Source organism: Euprymna scolopes, chromosome 27, assembly GCF_053919585.1.
Source record: "Euprymna scolopes isolate OS-2025 chromosome 27, ASM5391958v1, whole genome shotgun sequence".
Classification (NCBI taxonomy): Eukaryota; Metazoa; Mollusca; class Cephalopoda; order Sepiida; family Sepiolidae; genus Euprymna; species Euprymna scolopes.
The window spans coordinates 112850328-112868945 of NC_136508.1; the positions used below are offsets into that span (position 1 = coordinate 112850328).

Here is an 18618-nt window from a genome sequence, read left to right on the forward strand (position 1 = left end):
TCAGCAGTGCCTGCCGATCTGTCTATACAAATTACAGCTTACAACTGATGCACATTAATTTTCGGCAAGAAGACAGAAACAAAGAATTTTAACTCCTTTTACTGTTAATGTTGCTCTTCATCAATTCTCTGTTCAGGTACATCGTTATAATACATCATCATATTCCAGTACCTTTCTAAAGTTAAAAATCAAAATAATATAATTAGGTTAAATGTTTGTTATATGTTAATAATAATTTAAATATTTTGTCTTACTAATATTTAAATATAAAACATTAAACTCGCTTATAAGTTAAACGTCTATGATTACAAATAATTTTAACGTTCAGATGAATTAAGAATGAACAAATATTTTAAGCTAAAACATTCCAACCCCAATTTTAAACATTTTTGGCCTCAAACAATAGAAGCCTTACAAGCATCAACAAAGGAGAATGGTTGGATTTTGATGTTTGTCCGATTGGTCGGGAGAAAGTACGTTGGTGCAGAGCGTATACTTGAGACTTTTTAGAAGTCTAAGATAAATATGGTCTTTGGTAGTTGCACGAAGCCATATTTTGCAACAATACACAATACATTTGGTAATTTTAGCTTTGTGAGCGTATACGATACTCTTATGTAATTTTTTAGCAAGGTTTAAGCAGGTTTCGTAATATCCTTACTATGTTAATTGTGTATTAAATAATTATTAAATAACAATTTTGTTTTAACCAATAGTTAAAGTGACGTTAAATGGGCTGGTAAACAGAAAAACAAAATAAACCAAATACAATCCACAAAAGTCCAGCTAGAATTTCTCACTGTCAACTTTCTCTCTCAACTTCCATCACGTCTCTCCCAACTGTCTCTGCCAACAGACATTTTATCATAAAAATGACCCCATTCTATTTACATACATGTGCAGTGGAAGATGGGATCTTGTGAGATTCCACGAGAAGACACTTTATAAATCCATGGCTGCCATCTTTAATTTCTCTTTCTCTCAGATCCCAAGCATCAATAGTTGGATTTTCACACGCACACACACACACACACGCATACACACACGTGCACATTTTCCTTAAAACAAAATAAGTTTATAATGTATATAATCAATAAGCATATCTTAGAATTGCACTACTTTTTTTTAACTCAATGAAAATGATTGATACTTTCACGTGTTTCATTGCATAAACCAATCAAACCATCAGACTTGTCATCAGTTCATGAAAAAAGAAAATGTCTACTTTTTTCTTAGGTTTAAAAGACAATAAAATATCTACTGCTTATTGATACAACATTAATATGCAGAAGAACTTTAGTTCGTATACCATGACTTGAATAGTTGGATTTTACAGGCCATTTTAAAATTTATACAAAGCTTTGAGCATTAATACATTTTAATAATTTATACTATTAGAAGGTGAAAATAATTAGAATAAAAATTCATAAAGAAACTAAAAAATATGTGAATAATAAAAATATGCTAAAAAATTGGATGAAACAATTTGTTGAATTTTTAATATAAAACATTATTTTTATCAAAATTAAAATAACTACTAACAATATCAATTCTCTAATGTTAGGTAAGGTACCAAATTCACTACATTCGATGGCTTTTTTCATATGCAAACATATATAGTATAAGACTGTTGATTTCTAAAAATCAAAGTAAATAAATAAGAACCTAATTCTGTTGCAGTAAATTATTATGTGTATTAACAAATATGCATTAAAAAATATGTAATGTTAGGAAAATATCCAGTTTAATATCAAACACATTATAAATAAGCGGCTATATTTCCACATATATGACTTAAAACGAAAGCTATTTTAATAAACCATATTAGTATCCATTGCTACGTAACTAGATTATATATTCATTTGTATTATCAAATTTAATTTACTGAGTATTTAAATTTACTTTTCCTGTATTATAAACTTAAAATATTTTATTGTTAACAATATATTTTTATTATTATCAGTAGCAACTATGGTAGTTGCATGTTTATTGTTCCTACAAATTATTACTATATTATTGTGTATTTTACTTTACTAATTGCATAATTTCTTTATCTAATACAAAATACTATGAATAATATTAAACATTTAAACAATATGAATGTGAATTAAGTGTTTATTTCTGTGATTTTTAAATGTTTTATAAAGTTATGTTTCTTGTTTTGTTTGCACGATTAAAATAAACAATGATATAAGTTAAAATTTAATTTTTTATTTGCAGATGTTCCTGCTTGAATGTTTTTAATGAATATTAAGGGACCATCCTGCATCTTAAACAGTATTCTATATACAATTATTTCCTTACCTGGCCGACAACAAAAACGGCTGCACACAATATTGTTAGACACACATATGTGTGAAGAGTTATTTTATTTGGATTAGCAAATAGTGATTAGAACATCACATATATTTAAATTTGTGAAATGTTTGTTTAATTTTTCTATAAATTCTAAGATATTGAATTTAATATGTCAGAAAAATCTGCTAATTTAAAAAAGAGAATAGTTTTACTTTTACACTACGAAATATCTCTTATCAAATAAAGTGATACAAATTGAAATTTCTTTAGCATAAAATCGAACTTGCATCAACAACTCCAGATTAAAACTGAAAAAGTCAAGATAAAATGTCATTGTTTATAACTTGGTAGAGATAATCTTGTTTCAGGAGTGATTTAATTTAAATATGAATATACAAGAAAGAGCAAAGTCATATTCTTGTGACACATATGAGAACACACACTGGCGAAAAGCCACATTCTTGTGAAGTATGTGGATGTTCTTATTCTCAAAAGTAAAATTTAATGCGACATGAGAACTCACACTAATACCTACTAGACACTGCCCTCGATTGTCTAAGGTCTCTCTGTACAGGGGTTTGTCAGAACAACCTGGCATGAGGATACTTTTTTCATAGAAGTAAACCCTGTCCAAATATTCAAAATCACATAGTATTCGCTGCCCAAATAAGATCTCCTAACTATGGCTAACCTACATTAGCTTTTACAAGGAATTGTGCACCTTCTCAAAGTGATGTTATCTGAAGTAATAGCACGAAGCTGGGTACTCCAGCAGACTAGATAAATTCTTGTCCTGGAATCCAGTAAGACCAAGAGACCAAAATGAAAGACATACTACAACGTATAAAAATGGTTAATTGGGGAGATGAAAATATGTTCTCAATTTCTTTACTTACTCAATGTTTGAGAGATAAAGAACTTTAATGGAACATTCGAATATCTATGTATCTCATATAGAGTGCAAGTAAAATATGTTCTAAAAAATCATCTTTATATTCAAGTGTAAGCCCCAGGTCGTGGCCTCCATGATGTCTGAGAACTTCGACTGAAGTAAAATAAAAAATTAAAAACAAAAAGTGAAAAGCCAGATTATTGTGAAATGTGTGGATATTCTTGTTCTGATAAATCAAATTTAATGACATATGACACACTGCCAAAAAGCCACATTCTTGTGAAGTATGTGGATATTCTTGTTCTCAAAAGTCAAGATTAGTGATACATATGAGAACTTACACTGAGGAAAAACCACATTCTTGTGATGTATGTAGACATTCTTGTTCTGTGGAATCAAATCAAGTGATACATATGAGAACTCACACTGGGGAAAAGCCACATTCTTGTGATGTATGTGGATATTCTTGTTCTCAAAAATCAGACTTAGTTATACATATGAGAACTCACACTGCAGAAAAGCCACATTCTTGTGCAGTATGTGGATATTCTTGTTCTCAAAAGTCAAGATTAGTGATACATATGAGAACACACACTGGAGAAAAACCACATTCTTGTGAAGTATGTGGATATTCTTGTTCTCAAAAGTCAACATTGGTGATACATATGAGAACTCACACTGGGGAAAAGCCACATTCTTGTGAAGTATGTGGATATTCTTGTTCTCGAAAATCAGACTTAGTTATACATATGAGAACACACACTGGAGAAAAGCCACATTCTTGTGACGTATGTGGATATTCTTGTTCTCAAAAGTCAAGATTAGTTATGCATATGAGAACACACACTGGAGAAAAGCCACATTCCTGTGAAGTATGTGGATGTTCTTATTCTCAAAAGTCAAAATTAGTGATACATATGAGAACTCACACTGGGGAAAAGCCACATTCTTGTGATGTATGTGGGTATTCTTTTTCTGTAAAATCAAATTTCCTGAGACATAGAAGAACTCACTCTGGGGAAAAGCCACATTCTTGTGTAATATGTGGATATTCTTGTTCTCGAAAATCAGACTTAGTTAGACATTCGAGAACTCACACGGGGGAAAAGCCACATTCTTGTGAAGTATGTGGATATTCTTGTTCTCAAAAGTCAATATTAGTGAGACATATGAAAACACACACTGGGGAAAAGCCACATTCTTGTGAAGTATGTGGATATTCATGTTCTCGTAAGTCAAACTTAGTTATACATATGAGAATGCACACTGGGGAAAAGCCACATTCTTGTGAAGTATGTGGATATTCTTGTTCTCGAATATCAACCTTAGTTATACATATGAGAACTCACACTGGGGATAGCACGAAGCTGGATACTCCACCAGACTAGATAAATTCTGCTCCTGGAATCCAGTAAGACCAAGAAACTAGAATAAAAGATATACTACAACGTATGAAACTGGTTAATTGAGGAGAGGAAAATTATGTTCTGAATTCTTTACTAACTCAGTGCTTGAGAGATAAAGGACTTTAATGGAACATTCGAATATTTATGTATCTCATATAGACTTCAAGTGTTAGCCCCAGGTCGTGGGCCCCTTGATTTCTGAGAACTTCGACTGAAGTAAAATAAAACAAAAAAGGGAAAAGCCACATTCTTGTGAAGTATGTGGACATTTATTTTCTCGAAAAGCAAACTTGGTTATACATATGAGAACTCACACTGAGAAAGCATACCCGGTGAACCAAGTGCAAGTGAAATACAAACGATTGCACTGAAAAGGACGGCTAGAATCCTGAAAAGATTTCTGTGTTGGACTCACTAAAATAGGGGTAAATGTCAGACATCTGGTTGGATGTCCCATCTCCTAGAAGACAAAGTTTAAGAAAAATGAAAAAAAAAGGGAAAAGCCACATTCTTGTGAAGTGTGTGGATGTTCTTATTCTAAAAATTCAAAATTAGTGATACATATGAGAACTCACTAGGGAAAATCCACATTCTTGTGATGTATGTGGATATTCTTGTTCTGTTAAATCAAATTTAGTGATACATATGAGAACTCAAGCCATACAGAGCGGATTGGGAAAATCTCTCTATTTATAGGGGGTAGCTTTGAATATTAAATCAAAAGCCGCTGACAATGAGGAAATTAATTGAAAATGAATACCAAAAATAATCCATACTGGCTGACCGTCGCCCAGGATAAAAAGGGTCGCTTTACCCGTTCACACACCAGACGAGAAAAGCTATTTGAATGTGTGAACCCTCAATCAATCAGATAATGGTACTACCATGACAGAGGTCCACTTGGATCAGCCAACAAATCGTGAATTAGATCCTGGCCCCAACCCATCATGTTCAACTACAAAAAAATCGAAACAGAAGAGGCCTAAAGGCCCAACCCTGGACAGTTGCACAAAAGAAGGTATTATTATATTGCTACCATTATTCAGTTTGAAAAATCGAGCAGAACTTCGAATGAGATCCTACAAGAGAAAATCAAGAATTCTGACCTTCCTGAAGACAAAAAGCAGGCAACAGTTGCAAAACTGCGATCCCTTGTATCACAAATGAAGAGATACATAACAGAAGAAGATGAAAATAATATAAAGCATAAAGCCCTAAAAATGCTGAGCATGATTACCTCCCTATTCAGGAAGAGGAGACTAAAAAAAGACTAAAGTCCAGATGGAGTAAGGATGAAAAGTGGACTTTAATTTGGGCCATTGAATACGCTAAAAGCAAATATGTAAAACAAAAGCAAAGGACAGAAACCTGGATAGAAATCTTCCATTTCTGTCCATGGAAGAAGAATGTCACACAGAGTAATTTAACCTCTCAAAAGTATAATATTTTAAAAGAACGAGTGTTTAATGAGAGAGAACTAAAATACATGAGAGATGAAATAATAGCCCTAATAAACTCACAGGCTAACCCACTAGAGAAACCTATTCTGTATCCCACCGAATTTGATGAGAGTGCAAATGTGAGCCTGCAACACCACCACCTTAGATCAGTGCAACAGTTGTCGGTAGCTTCTCAACAGATAACCCTTACAGCATCATGTCCAACAGAAGTGGATTACTCTATATCAGGAACTCAAATATCTACAGAAACCTCTACACCAGCTCACTCTCACTATAAAGCAGATAACACATCTGCATTTCCATCAACGTATGAAATAACTCTTTCACCAGAAAAAACTCCCTCTTGTGTTTTGCTTCCAGAATCAGATGATAAGCAATTGGAAATAGAAGAAATCTGTAACACAAGAGAAAAAGTTAACAATATGAGCATGGAAGAAAGGCCTAGGTTACCTACAATATAAGCCTCAAGATTCTTTAAGTCATTGATCATCAAAGTCAACATTGCGCTTATAAAGCTTGTTCCAGAAGAAATAGACCTTAGGCAGCTAAATAACGTCACATATGCAGCTAGACTGTACATTAGCAACAAAATACTTCCTCTGAATAAACACCAAAATAGAAATAAAAAACCTAATTTAACCAAAGCAACCCCAAAATGGAAAGCCAAGCTGCTAAAACAAATAAACACCTGTAGAAAGGAGCTTAGCCAATTAAAGCAGTTCATGAAGAATCCCACAGTGGGAGGTAGACTCAAAACCATCGTCAAAAGAATCTGTGCGAAATTTAAAACAAATTGTAAAAATATCAGAAGCATAGTGAAGGAACTGGACGGCAAAATACCAGCCATTGCCCAAAGAATTAAACGTCGCATGGCCAAGATTAATGCAAAGACACTGTAGTACTTACCAACAAAACAAACGCCCACATGTTTGTGCCCTGTATAGGCATGCGCGACAACAAAACTTGGGTTTTTATAAGCGGAAGTCTCGAGGTTGTCAGGAATCTACAGGCACATGCGCAAGAGAAGGGATTGAGATAGTGGTATAAAAGGCAGGTCGAGTGAGAAGGTTGTTGTTGTCATTGGATGTTACAGTGACGCGTGCGTTAGCAGGTAATTAAGAGGCTGTTTTATTTTTGTGTGTCAAGTCGCACACCTCGGTGAAGATCATATAAGTCGTGCACCTCGGTGAAGGTGAAGGTCATAAGCTATTTCGGCTATTTCGTTTTTTCACTTTTCCTGGACAACTATGGCTGGGGCAAAGTTTGATTTAAAACTGATACCCGAATTCGACGGATCCACTTCTGTTGTTGACTGGGTCAAAAGGGTTGAGCTGACCTGCAACCTCTGTGAAGTAAAGGGGGTGCATACCGTGATTCCCCTGAGATTGACTGGAGGCGCCCTAAGTGTATATCAGCAACTTAGGGCCGTGAAGAAGGCTGATGTTACCTGTATAAAAAATGCTTTATACAAGGCATTTGCCATGGATCCCTGCACGGCCTACGAAACATTTGCCTCTAGGAAGCTCATGCCAGGAGAAACCGTGGACGTCTTCTTCGCGGAGCTGAAGAAACTTGCAGTTCTATTTGGCAATGGAGTGTCAGAGCAAACACTGGCGTATGCGTTTGTGGCCGGCCTTCCCACCCATGTTAAGCAACTGTTGAGGGCTTCACCAGCGTATCTGTAACGCCCATGGAACATTTGTTAGAACGTGCTCGAGCCATTATCAGAGATGAGGAGGACCTGAGGGAACCGGTTGTAATGATGGTGCAGGCAGCCAAGACTAATGCTGAAAAGAGTCCCAGTTTGAGACCCACGACCAATGGGAGATGTTTCTGCTGTGGCCAGCGAGGCCATTTCGCAAGAAATTGTACTAACAAGGGGCGGGGGCGCCCGCGCTGTTTCTAATGTGGTAGTTATGGACATTAATCCCAAAATTGTGCAGGAAATGCATCAGGGGGCAGGATGTCAGCGCCGCCCTGTTCCCCGGACAAGATTTAATTGAGGCGCAACTGACAATAAATGTGTACGTGGACCAAGTGCCTTGTTCAGCTCTTCTCGACTCCGAGTGCTCACACACCATCATGAGTGCCAAGTTGTGTCGAAACTGAACAAAGCAGAACATCAAAGTAACCACAATAGGTGGCAATATGCAAGCTTGCTGTGGAGTCGGAACTGTCAAAGTCCACACAGACTCTGGTGTGGCCGCAGACATTAATGTGCTGGTGATGCGAGGGGATTTGCTGGCATTCGATGTACTGTTGGAATATGATGCTATTAAGGCACTGGGGGAGGTGGTTATCAGAAGAGATGGGACTGCGATTTTTGGAAACCCCAAGTGTGTGCTACAGTTCACATTGATCGGCCTGATTTTAAGGTGGACTACGACCCTCACCAAAAAGCATGGACTGCATCGTGGAAGTGGACAGAAGGAAGGGCGCCAACCGAACTCAAGAATAGCATTGCAGAGTACTCGATACCCGACAAGGCCCGTAATGAATACGAGAAGGAACTTGAGGCATGGATCCAGGATGGATGGCTGATCCCCTACCCCAACAAGCTGGGACCACCCAAGGGTCTGATTCCCTTAATGGGTGTAGTCCAGCATAACAAATCAAAAGTTCGTCCGGTGCTGGACTACTGTGAACTCAATAGATACATTGAGACATACACTGCCGATGCTGACATGTGCGGCAGCAAGCTGAGAGAATGGCGCCAGAAGGGCTCCAATGTGTCTATAGTAGACTTGCGGAAGGCTTATTTGCAGGTGCGAGTGGATGAGACATTTGACTGTTCCAGAGAGTGTGGTTCCGGGGTCAGAGATACTGCCTTACTTGACTTGGCTTTGAGCTGAATGTGGCACTGCAAATCATGAAGACCATCGTAAATGCAGTGTTCTCCCAGGAAAAGACCACACAGGATGCAACATTGGCCTATATTGACGATGTGTCAATGAAGACGTACAATCTGCGTCGCACGTCAGAGAAAAGTTTGCTCAATTCGGGTTGGAGTGCAAGAATCCCGAACGTCTGAGGGATGGAGCACGGGTATTAGGATTGGACGTTTGCGGGAAAGAGGGCACCTTACGATGGAGGCGTGGCAGTGAGATTCCAAACATTCCTGATATTATTATGCGGCGGACTATTTTTTCCTCGTGTGGGAAACTTATTGGTCACTTACCAGCGTGTGGCTGGCTCCAAGCAGCTGTGGGCGTCATCAAACGCAGGGCAAGTTTAGTAACTACAGGTTGGGATGATGTATCTGATGATGCTCTTCTAACTCTGATGACGACAGAAACCCTAGAGAGAGTTAACAAGGAGGACACTGCCCGTGGTGAATGGTGTGTCGATGGGGACACTGTGAATGTGTAGGTTGACGCTAGTTCTTTGGCATTGGGAGTGTTATTGGAGCAACGTGGAAATGTAATTGAAGATGCATGCTGGCTGCGACCCGTGAATGATGCTCAACACATCAACCTGGCAGAACTGGATGCTGTTGTGAAGGGTTTAAATCTGGCACTGCAATGGCAGCCAAAGAAGTTAAACTTGTACACGGATTCTCTCTGCGTCTACCACTGGGTGTCCGACACTCTTTCGGGACGAACGAGAATCCACACTAAGGCAGCCAGTGAGATGTTAATCCGGCAGAAGCTAAACACCCTGAAGAGTCTGGTATCAAAGTATGACTTGTTGGTGAGTGTAACGCTCGTGGCATCACACTGTAATCGTGCAGACCAACTAACCCGTGTGCCTCACAAATGGTATGAAGCTGTGAAGACAGGCGTGGAGTTCGCTGCTCGATCTTGCACAGTTGGTGCGATTAGCTCATGCCAAATACAAAGAATTCATGTGCAGAGTGGACATCCAGGTATCAAAAGCACTTTGTATTTTGCGAGGCATGTGGACCCGGCAGTGACAAGGGTGGATGTCAGACAGATCATGAAGCACTGTGAGGCCTGCCAGTCTATCGATCCTACACCTGAGCAATGGCAGAATGGGCGATTGGAAGTTGAGCATGTGTGGCAACGATTAGCGATGGATATTACCCATTACAGTGGTAAGCCCTTTCTAACACTTATCAACTGTGGACCCACTCGTATTGCGGTGTGGCGGCAAATGACCAGGCAGGACTCAGCGAATGTTGTCCGCCAACTGTCATCTATCTTTTCTGAGTGAGGTGCGCCGGAAGAGATATTGATGGACAACGATGCTGCTTTTTGTAGCCACTAAGTTCGGCAGTTGTTGAATGAGTTGGGTGTCCGACTACGACTGCGATGTGCTCATATGCCATCAGGGAATGGCATTGCTGAGAGGAGCCATCGCAGCATCAAGAGAATTGCTGCCATAAAGCAATGCACCATTACGGAGGCCACATATTGGTATAACATCACACCAAAGGATGAGAAGACACTAACAATAGCACCGGCCAATGCCATACACAAATACCGTGTTAGGATAAAGGGCATTGACACTGTCCAACCAATCGACAAGGAGAGTCATGACAAATACAAGGTAGGGGATCCAGTTTGGGTTAGACCCCCTGGAAACCGGTGCACCACCAAGTTCAAGCAAGGACGAATATCTGGAATGGTCAGCCAGCAGTCGGTCCTTGCTGATCGAACCCCACTCCATGTGCACGAGAAAGCATTTGATAGTGTACCCCACTCGTGTATACTAAAATGCCTCCAATTATACAAAATCCACCCGACTATATGAGAAATTTTAGCTGCCCAAATGAAGGAGTGGCAAACATCCATTACCTTAAACCATAACGGGGGAAGGATATCCATTCTAAATATAAAAATTAAAAAAGGAATCTTCCAAGGAGACAATTTATCTCCTGTACTATTTTGCTTGGCAATTGATCCTCTAAGTAAGCTTCTAAAGAACTGCCAAGGTGCTTATAATCTAAGCAACAGCCGCCAAAGAGAATCCTCCAAGGTAATAAATCATTTATTTTTCATGGATGATCTTAAGCTGTATGCTAGCTCGGATAAGGATTTAGATCATCTACTGAAAATTATCCACACTTTTTCCAATGACATCAAAATGAAGCTCGGGCTAGATAAGTGTGCTAAGTGTACTCTGAAAGTTGGCAAGAAGATATTTACTGAAAATATACAGCACGATGAAAATAGTGTAATCAGAGAACTGGATGAACAGGAAACATACAAATACCTCGGCATTGATGAAAATGAGTCCATCCAGCATTCCAAGATGAGAGAAAAACTAAGCCAAGAATATTTATTCCGGGTAAGAAAAATCTGCAAAACTGAAATCACAAACAAGAACAAAGTTACGGCAATTAACCAACTTGCCATGCCAGTACTAACATATAGTTTTGGCATTATTGACTGGCCTCAGAAAGACATAAATTGGCTTGACACAAAGACAAGGAAAATGTTAACCTTGTACCGAGTTATTTATCGAAACCAGTGTATGCCTCGTTTGTACCTACCCAGGCGAGAAGGAGGTATGGGACTCTCGGAAGTCAATCATCAACACAGAGCCACAATCGTCAGCATAGGTCAGTACATAATAAATTCCTGTAACCCCAAGCTGATGAAAATTAAAGATCATTATCAGAATCGAGCAAATAGTAAAACATCTATAACACAACTTGCCCCTCATTTTGGAAAGGATTGCCTTACAAATGATACTGAGAACCCAAACAAGCCTGCCACTGACATATCCCAGAAAAGTCGGAAAAAATACACTAGCCAGTTCCATAGTGTTAAAATAGAAGAATGGACCAACCTATAAACAGGCAAAATACCTACCGACTGAAATATCCCAAGAATATATCGATAGGGATAGTTCCCTGGACTGACTCAAAAGAGGATCCTTCCATTACGACCAAGAGAGGTTGATATTGGCTGCACAAGACCAAGGCCTGATGACTAACGCCTTCAAAAAGACCAGTGGTCTAAGCAACAATAATAAATGCAGGTTCTGTAGCACTGAGGTTTAGAGTGTGGGCCACCTGATTTCTAGTTGCAAAGTCCTACTTGGAGATGGTTATTATACAGATCGCTATAACGGAGTTTGCAAATACCTTCACTCGAAGATATGTAAGAAACTCAACATTCAGTGTAGTAAAATAGAGGTCAGTGTACCCAATGATACAGGGCTTAACCGAGGCCGCCGAGATATATTATTAACATTAAGGCCAATCCATTCAAATATGACGTCATCATAAGAAGATCATCCATTAACGAGTTGAAGGGAGATAACTCAAAAGGGAGGTAACTCAAGATACTAAAATGCTGTTAACAAAAGCAAAAAGATAAAACAAGTGTATAAAAAAACACAATAACAAATGATAATTTTAGTGAAAGGTTTGTAATTTTCTTTTATTTGAAGAATTTTTTTTATTGTTTTCCACGCCACAAAAAATTTTTAAGAGAGAATTTGTTGATGACCATAGGAACATTTTTTCGAGTTTTTTTATTTGATGATTTTCATAACAGATGTCAAATTCAAACAGAAGTCCATTATCTGACAAAACCTCTAATGTTGTTGTAACTGCTATCTGCCTTTGGTGCATAGACTGTAGAAAAAGAAGAGTTTTCTAGTAATTTTTTTATAACGGCATAATTATAAAGAACAAAATTTGCAGTAGTGTCATTCGGATGAAATAAAGCACCCCTATTAATCCCTTGGAAATAATTATTCATTTCAGGTTTTTGTTCTATATCATCTGTTAGTGTACCTGTCATTAGATCTTTGCAGCTGTTACATTTTATTTTCTTGAAAACTGCATGGCAACAATAACCCGATAAATATATTATAATCGGGAAAACTTCTCTACATTTATTAAGATCATCATCTGTTATATCGATGTCATATTTATGGTCTACTATTTGTACCTCATCCATTCCTTCCCAGTTAGTGTCTCCTATATCTGTAAGATCGATACTTTTGTTGTGTATTGGTAAATTTAATTTCAATACTGACAGCATTCTAATTTTCTTTTTGCATTCAAAAACTTGACGTACACTTATATTATATTGTCCACCAGAAAATTGCCGATACTGTCCAAATCTTGACTCGAGATGATCTGTCTGGAATTTGCCTGGTAAAATATATTTCATGTTTAAGTCTTCTATGCAATAATCAGTTAGTTCTAAAATTGCATGAGTGGTGTGATGTAAGGCTGTATATGTTTCCTTAGTTAGTTTTCCAGAATTTCCTGAAATATTGTTCCAACGTTCTAACCAATTATAGAATTTTTTGAGAAATATATAACTCTCATCATATTTTTGGTTTGTAAGTGGAAATGCATATTTATTTTTAAGTCGATGGCCTTTAAATGGTGTTTTTACATTTAATATTGTCCACCAAGTATTAATAATATTTATGTATTCTGCAACTTCTTCACATTTAGATATACTTTTCTCTTTACCTAAGGTTAACAATCCTTGAATTGTGTAGTCATTAAAAATTTGTATGACTAAATTTACTTTTTGTTTTTCTAGATTTGTAGGTGAAAGAGCCTTTGTAGTTAATTTGTAGCAATATTTTAAGAATGATTGTGCTTCAAATTTTTGAATGTCTTGCAAAGTTGTAAATGGGGCTTCTAAAATATCATTTGTTTGATTACTTTCATTAAAGCTAGGAAATATCATGCATTTGTTGGCATCTTTTTGACCGAGCCAGTTATTTCTTATACACTTTAAAATGTGCACAGAATCAAATATAAAGAAAAGAGGCCGAGACTTCAAAACTGGATGTGCATATACTATTGACAGTCTTGGTGGATAAGTGAATAATGACATGGCTTTCTTATTAATAGCATTGTTATCTGTTATAACAGATATTACTTTAAACCCAATCTCCTCTAATCCAATTATAATTTCTTTTAGAATTTCAAATAAAGACTGTGCTTTTAGGCATTTAGTAGGCATAATATGCACAACGTCTTTGTATTTGGAACAGATACTGCTCACCATGAAAGCAAAAGCACTTGTTGCAGCCTCACAAGTATTATATGCTGATCCAACAATATTCCCTCCTTTAAAGTCAAAGTATGGCTTTAAATGAATTTCATCAACAAGTAACGATACTGTCTCATCTTGTTGTGATAACAATTTAAATTTATTCTTAATGTACATCAAGAATTTGTCATGTTGCTCAACTACAGGATCCATGTATTTTGATAAAGTTAACCTCCTGATGGTAGAAGGACAGGGTAAGATGAGTTTATTGCTGTCTCTTAAAAGTCTGTATCCTTTTGGAGAGCAGTTATAAAATAGTGAACAAAATATCAACATTTCTGCAGAATAATCAAACCTATTCTGTGTCAGCAGTTGTAACTGCTCACATATAAATTTTAATGCTTCACAATATTTTTCAGTTTGATCTATGAGCAATGTTAAAAAAGATATTATCAGAGTCAATGAGGTAAATACATTTGGAAGGTTGGTTCTGTGTTCTTCAATATCCAGCCTTTTCATGTTTTTGAGGACATTTTCTAAGGTGATGATGTCACTTACATGAGTAGGAATTTTATCTTGCCCTATCATATGCATTTCCACATCATTACAGAAAACCTGTATTGAACAGTAATGCTCAATCACTATAGAAAGACTTATTTTGGGATTGGGTGATTTCGTGATGTGACATATCATGAGTGTTTTGTCATGTTTAACTACAGTCCAATACATCTGGCCCAGAAATGTAATTTTTCCTTCCAATTCTTGAAGGCTTTCAAACTTAATATTCTTTTTATATGCCACATCGTCGGCAATGCTTTCAGCCAAAGCATGTTTTACGGCCTCATTTTCTAGCCGCATTCTTTTGGCATTGGGAGACTCTCTGTTAGATGCTGACGGTTGAGTTACAGATACTTGTGAATTGCATCTTTCCGCAAGCGTGGATATTTTAATTTTGCAGTAAGAGTCACTCCAGTTTTGGGATCGTAACATGAGGTTTCATGCATTATATCACATTGAAGGAAATGCAGTTCACATACCTAAAAAAAAATAAGTGATAAGTTATACAGTAAATGAGTATACCATTAAATTAGGTAAAATTATAAATTTAAAACACTGATAGAAATAATAAATAAAAATAAAAATAAAATAATAATTTTAAAACACTGATAGAAATGTAAAAAAATGTTTAGTCATAGAACTTAAAATTTCAAGATTAACAATTAATAACCTCTATTTTAAAAACTTCTTAGACAGTTATACTATTTTTTGTACTTATGCACTGAAGGTACCGTTCTGAAATAACGTTATTATTTAGAAATATATTCTTAACATGAAGTAGAATGTGTTTTGTAACTATTTTATACTTTCACCTAACAATGCAAATAAACGAAGGTACCATAAAACATGGGCTTCAAAATACTATTTAAGGAATAGCATGGTATCCTCTCTGAATAACCAGTTTAATATATATATATATATATATATATATATATATATATATATATATATATATATATATATAATTAAAAGAAATCTATATATAAAGAGTTGTACCTGTTTTCAACATTTCAAATTTCTTATGTTCATCATTCTTCTACACGCTTATATAATCTTGCAATGTTATTAATGTAACGAAATTTAAAAAAATATCCATCAAGAATTTGTTAGTGGTTAATTTTTAAGATAATGTTGAACTTTGTTTTAACTTTAATAGTAAAAACAAACGCAATCGGAGAGAAACGACTGTTAACTTTTAAATGTACTTCTACAGAATTTGACCGATTTTTTTTTTATCTTTATAAGATTTAAGTTTAGTACAGCAATAAAGTTTGATTTGGTTACAATTGTATAGAAAACTTGTTTGAAAGAATTTAATACGTTAAAAACGTATACAATCATTCCTTAATTTTAAAGAGTATGGTGAAAAATATATCAAAGGAATAATTCAATACGGTTGAGTTTTAAAATATTTTCTTACTACATTTCATTGTTTTGGTTTATATATAATTTGGTTTATATATAATTATATTTATTAATTAAATTTGTTTATACAGAATTGTTTTTATTATTTTTTGTAATTGATACAGAAAAATGATAGAATTGTACAGTACGAAAATGATAGAATTCGATTAAGCAAATGTTAAAAAACAAATATTAAAAATGCACTAATTCCACGTGCACCAAGCTAATTAATTTTTGTTTATATGTAATTATTTCTATTAATTTTACTCATTGATATAAAAAATTATAGAATTTATTAATAGAAATAATTATATATAAGAAATTAATTAATAGAAATAATTATATATATAAAACATTAATTAATAGAAATAATTATATATTTAAAAATTCTCAATGTAAACAACACTTACCCGGCTTGATTTTGTAGGCTCAAAATGTTCTCGCTTGATAGCATTTGTCCATTTATCACGTAAATCCTTATCGTCAGGGAATTTAAATACACTCACTTTGGGTCCATCTGCGTAATTATCTTTGCATAGTGGTACAGAACAACAACTAGGCATTTTAAAAGAAAAGCAAACAAATTGACACGTGTTTATTAGAGCGAGTGAAATAAAACAAAATGGCCGTTCGATACGGCCCAGTTCCCAAACGTGACTTGAACGTAAACTTCCCATGTGACGTCACATTTCATATTTGACCGGCCTTAATGTTAATATATCTCGGCGGTCTCGGTTCAGTCCAGGGAGGGTTTCTCTCCTCGTATATCCGGTGACAAATGTTTGCAATTAAAGGGACATAACTCCCAGAAGAGTTACCTGCCCCTGAAACAATATATTAAAAAGCGTTTGAGCAAGTTACACGGCCATTGATTTGTGTCCTTTTCTATTCTCGACCATGTTCACACCCGGGAGCTGGTGCATCATTTTACAACATTAAACTACTTCTCTATCAAAGAAGGTGTTAATGCATGGGAGGAGGGCACAACACAACTAGGTGTATAAGAATTTTGGGGAAATTTTTGACACAAAACCGCGAATAAAATAAAAAAATCGTAATTTCTCCTTTTAAAGTGGGTTGTTTATTTTCTTCAAAATAAACTATTAAAGTTGTTTAAAAATATAGAAATATTATTTTTTATTAAAAAAAAAACAGTTTACAAAGTGCCGGCGCGCCTTCATGCATCTATTTTTTTAAGTAATGAAATCAATTGAATTTTACGAGTGATTTCTTTTTTCAATTTTTAAACTTAAAAAAATCTATCAGTATTTTTTTAGATTAGGCCCACCTCTACAATTTCTTATAAATGACTACTTTTATAGGTTTTCGACTATGCTGAATACGAAAATAGCATGACATTTTGCAGAAATAAGTAGTTATCGAAGTATAAAAAGTTGTATTATGCATTGTATTCTTTGGCGGCCATCTTTTTATGCACGTGCACAGTGTTAATCATAGATGAGTAGATTTGTTTATGGCGCGCACGCGCGTAAAAAGATGGCCGCCAAAGATTACAATGCATAACACAACTGTTTATATCTCAATAACTACTTATTTCTGCAAATTTTCAATGCGATTTTCGTATTCAGCATAGTCGAAAACCTAAAACAGTCATCATTTAAAAGAAAACTGTGGAGGTGAACCTAATCTGAAAAAATACCAAAACATAAAATGAAGATTAAAAAAAAAAACATATACAAAAGATAAAATGGGGGGGGGGGAAGTATATTAAATGAAAAAAGGGTACAATAAAAACGACATAAAACGAAAAAAATAAAATGACAAAAAAAAGACAAAATGAAAAAAGAAAAACATCGAAAAGTAAGCCTAGTACTCCCGAAGAAGGAGGTAAGGCATGGAATGTAAATATTGTCTGTTTTTAGTTTCGATTTTACACCTCCTATGAGGTGCCTAGAAATTGCGGTTGGCACCGGGTGCCATCGCGGGGTATTGGGAATAGTTTTCAACTAGCAATAACAACGCCTCGGAAAATTCTCATTGGCTATTGTACCGCCTCTGCGCAAAGTTAAGTATTTAGTGTTTGGCCTCGGACCTGGCATTATCTACTGTCAGGCCCTCATTTGGGGTCCAAAACACTTAGGCATGGAGCCGGTAGGGGGAGTGGGGGTCGAGGGTTATTCTAATCTAATTTCTAGGTCTTTGAGAAGACTTTATTTAATTGCCCTACACTAAGACACTATCACCATAATACCTCATTCTTACCATGGAGTTTATCTACTTAAAATCTCCCCAGCGTATGAATCGGCTTTATCTACATTCTGAAAAAAAGATAAATTTTTACATATAAACAAAGCAAAATCATATGTACAAACAAAAGGATTTTTTTTAAAATAAAACTAAAACTAAATGAGGGATGAGATGATGGGGAGGGGGGCAAGCTAAGATACACCCAAAAAGAAAGAAAAAGAAAACAACTAAAAATAATGAAGTTTGAAAAGGAGTCGCTCCAAAGCCTTACAGCGGTCCGCAGGCAGAGGAAGTACTGACAAGCAGTAAAGGATCAATGGAAAGACGTAAGTTTGACACGCCTCCGTACGACCCTTCAGGGATAAGCCCCTGCGAATCCAAGTCCTTACTGTCGATTCGACCTTTGTCTGTACTTCCGACCAATTTTTGTTCAGCTGGAGTCTAGGCCCAAACCAGAC

At 36.0% G+C, this 18618-nt stretch overlaps 1 protein-coding gene and 1 non-coding gene across 2 annotated transcripts; both read right to left on the reverse strand.

Moving 5' to 3' along the window:
* Positions 1–12547: 12547 nt before the first annotated feature.
* On the reverse strand, positions 12548–16934 carry LOC145248779 (uncharacterized). The gene is made up of 3 exons (XM_080110414.1): positions 16363–16934; positions 13459–15027; positions 12548–13245 (listed from the first exon to the last, which is right to left on the reverse strand). Exons 2-3 carry the CDS (start codon positions 14978–14980, stop codon positions 12548–12550), a joined length of 2220 nt encoding a protein of 739 aa, XP_079966540.1. The 5' UTR covers positions 14981–15027; positions 16363–16934.
* Positions 16935–17848: 914 nt separating this feature from the next.
* LOC145249266 (U4 spliceosomal RNA) lies at positions 17849–17980 on the reverse strand. The gene has a single exon (XR_013863512.1). It is a non-coding gene; the product is annotated as a U4 spliceosomal RNA (small nuclear RNA).
* Between the last annotated feature and the right edge of the window lie 638 nt (positions 17981–18618).

What these genes read in the sequence shown, in the direction of transcription:
- LOC145248779 (XM_080110414.1), bottom strand. Translation starts at nt 14,980, where the DNA reads ATGTTACGATCCCAAAACTGGAGTGACTCTTACTGCAAAATTAAAATA. An exon ending in TCAAGGATTGTTAACCTTAG is followed by an intron (nt 13,246 to 13,458) that starts GTAAAGAGAAAA and finishes ACAATATTTCAG; the next exon opens with GAAATTCTGGAAAACTAACT.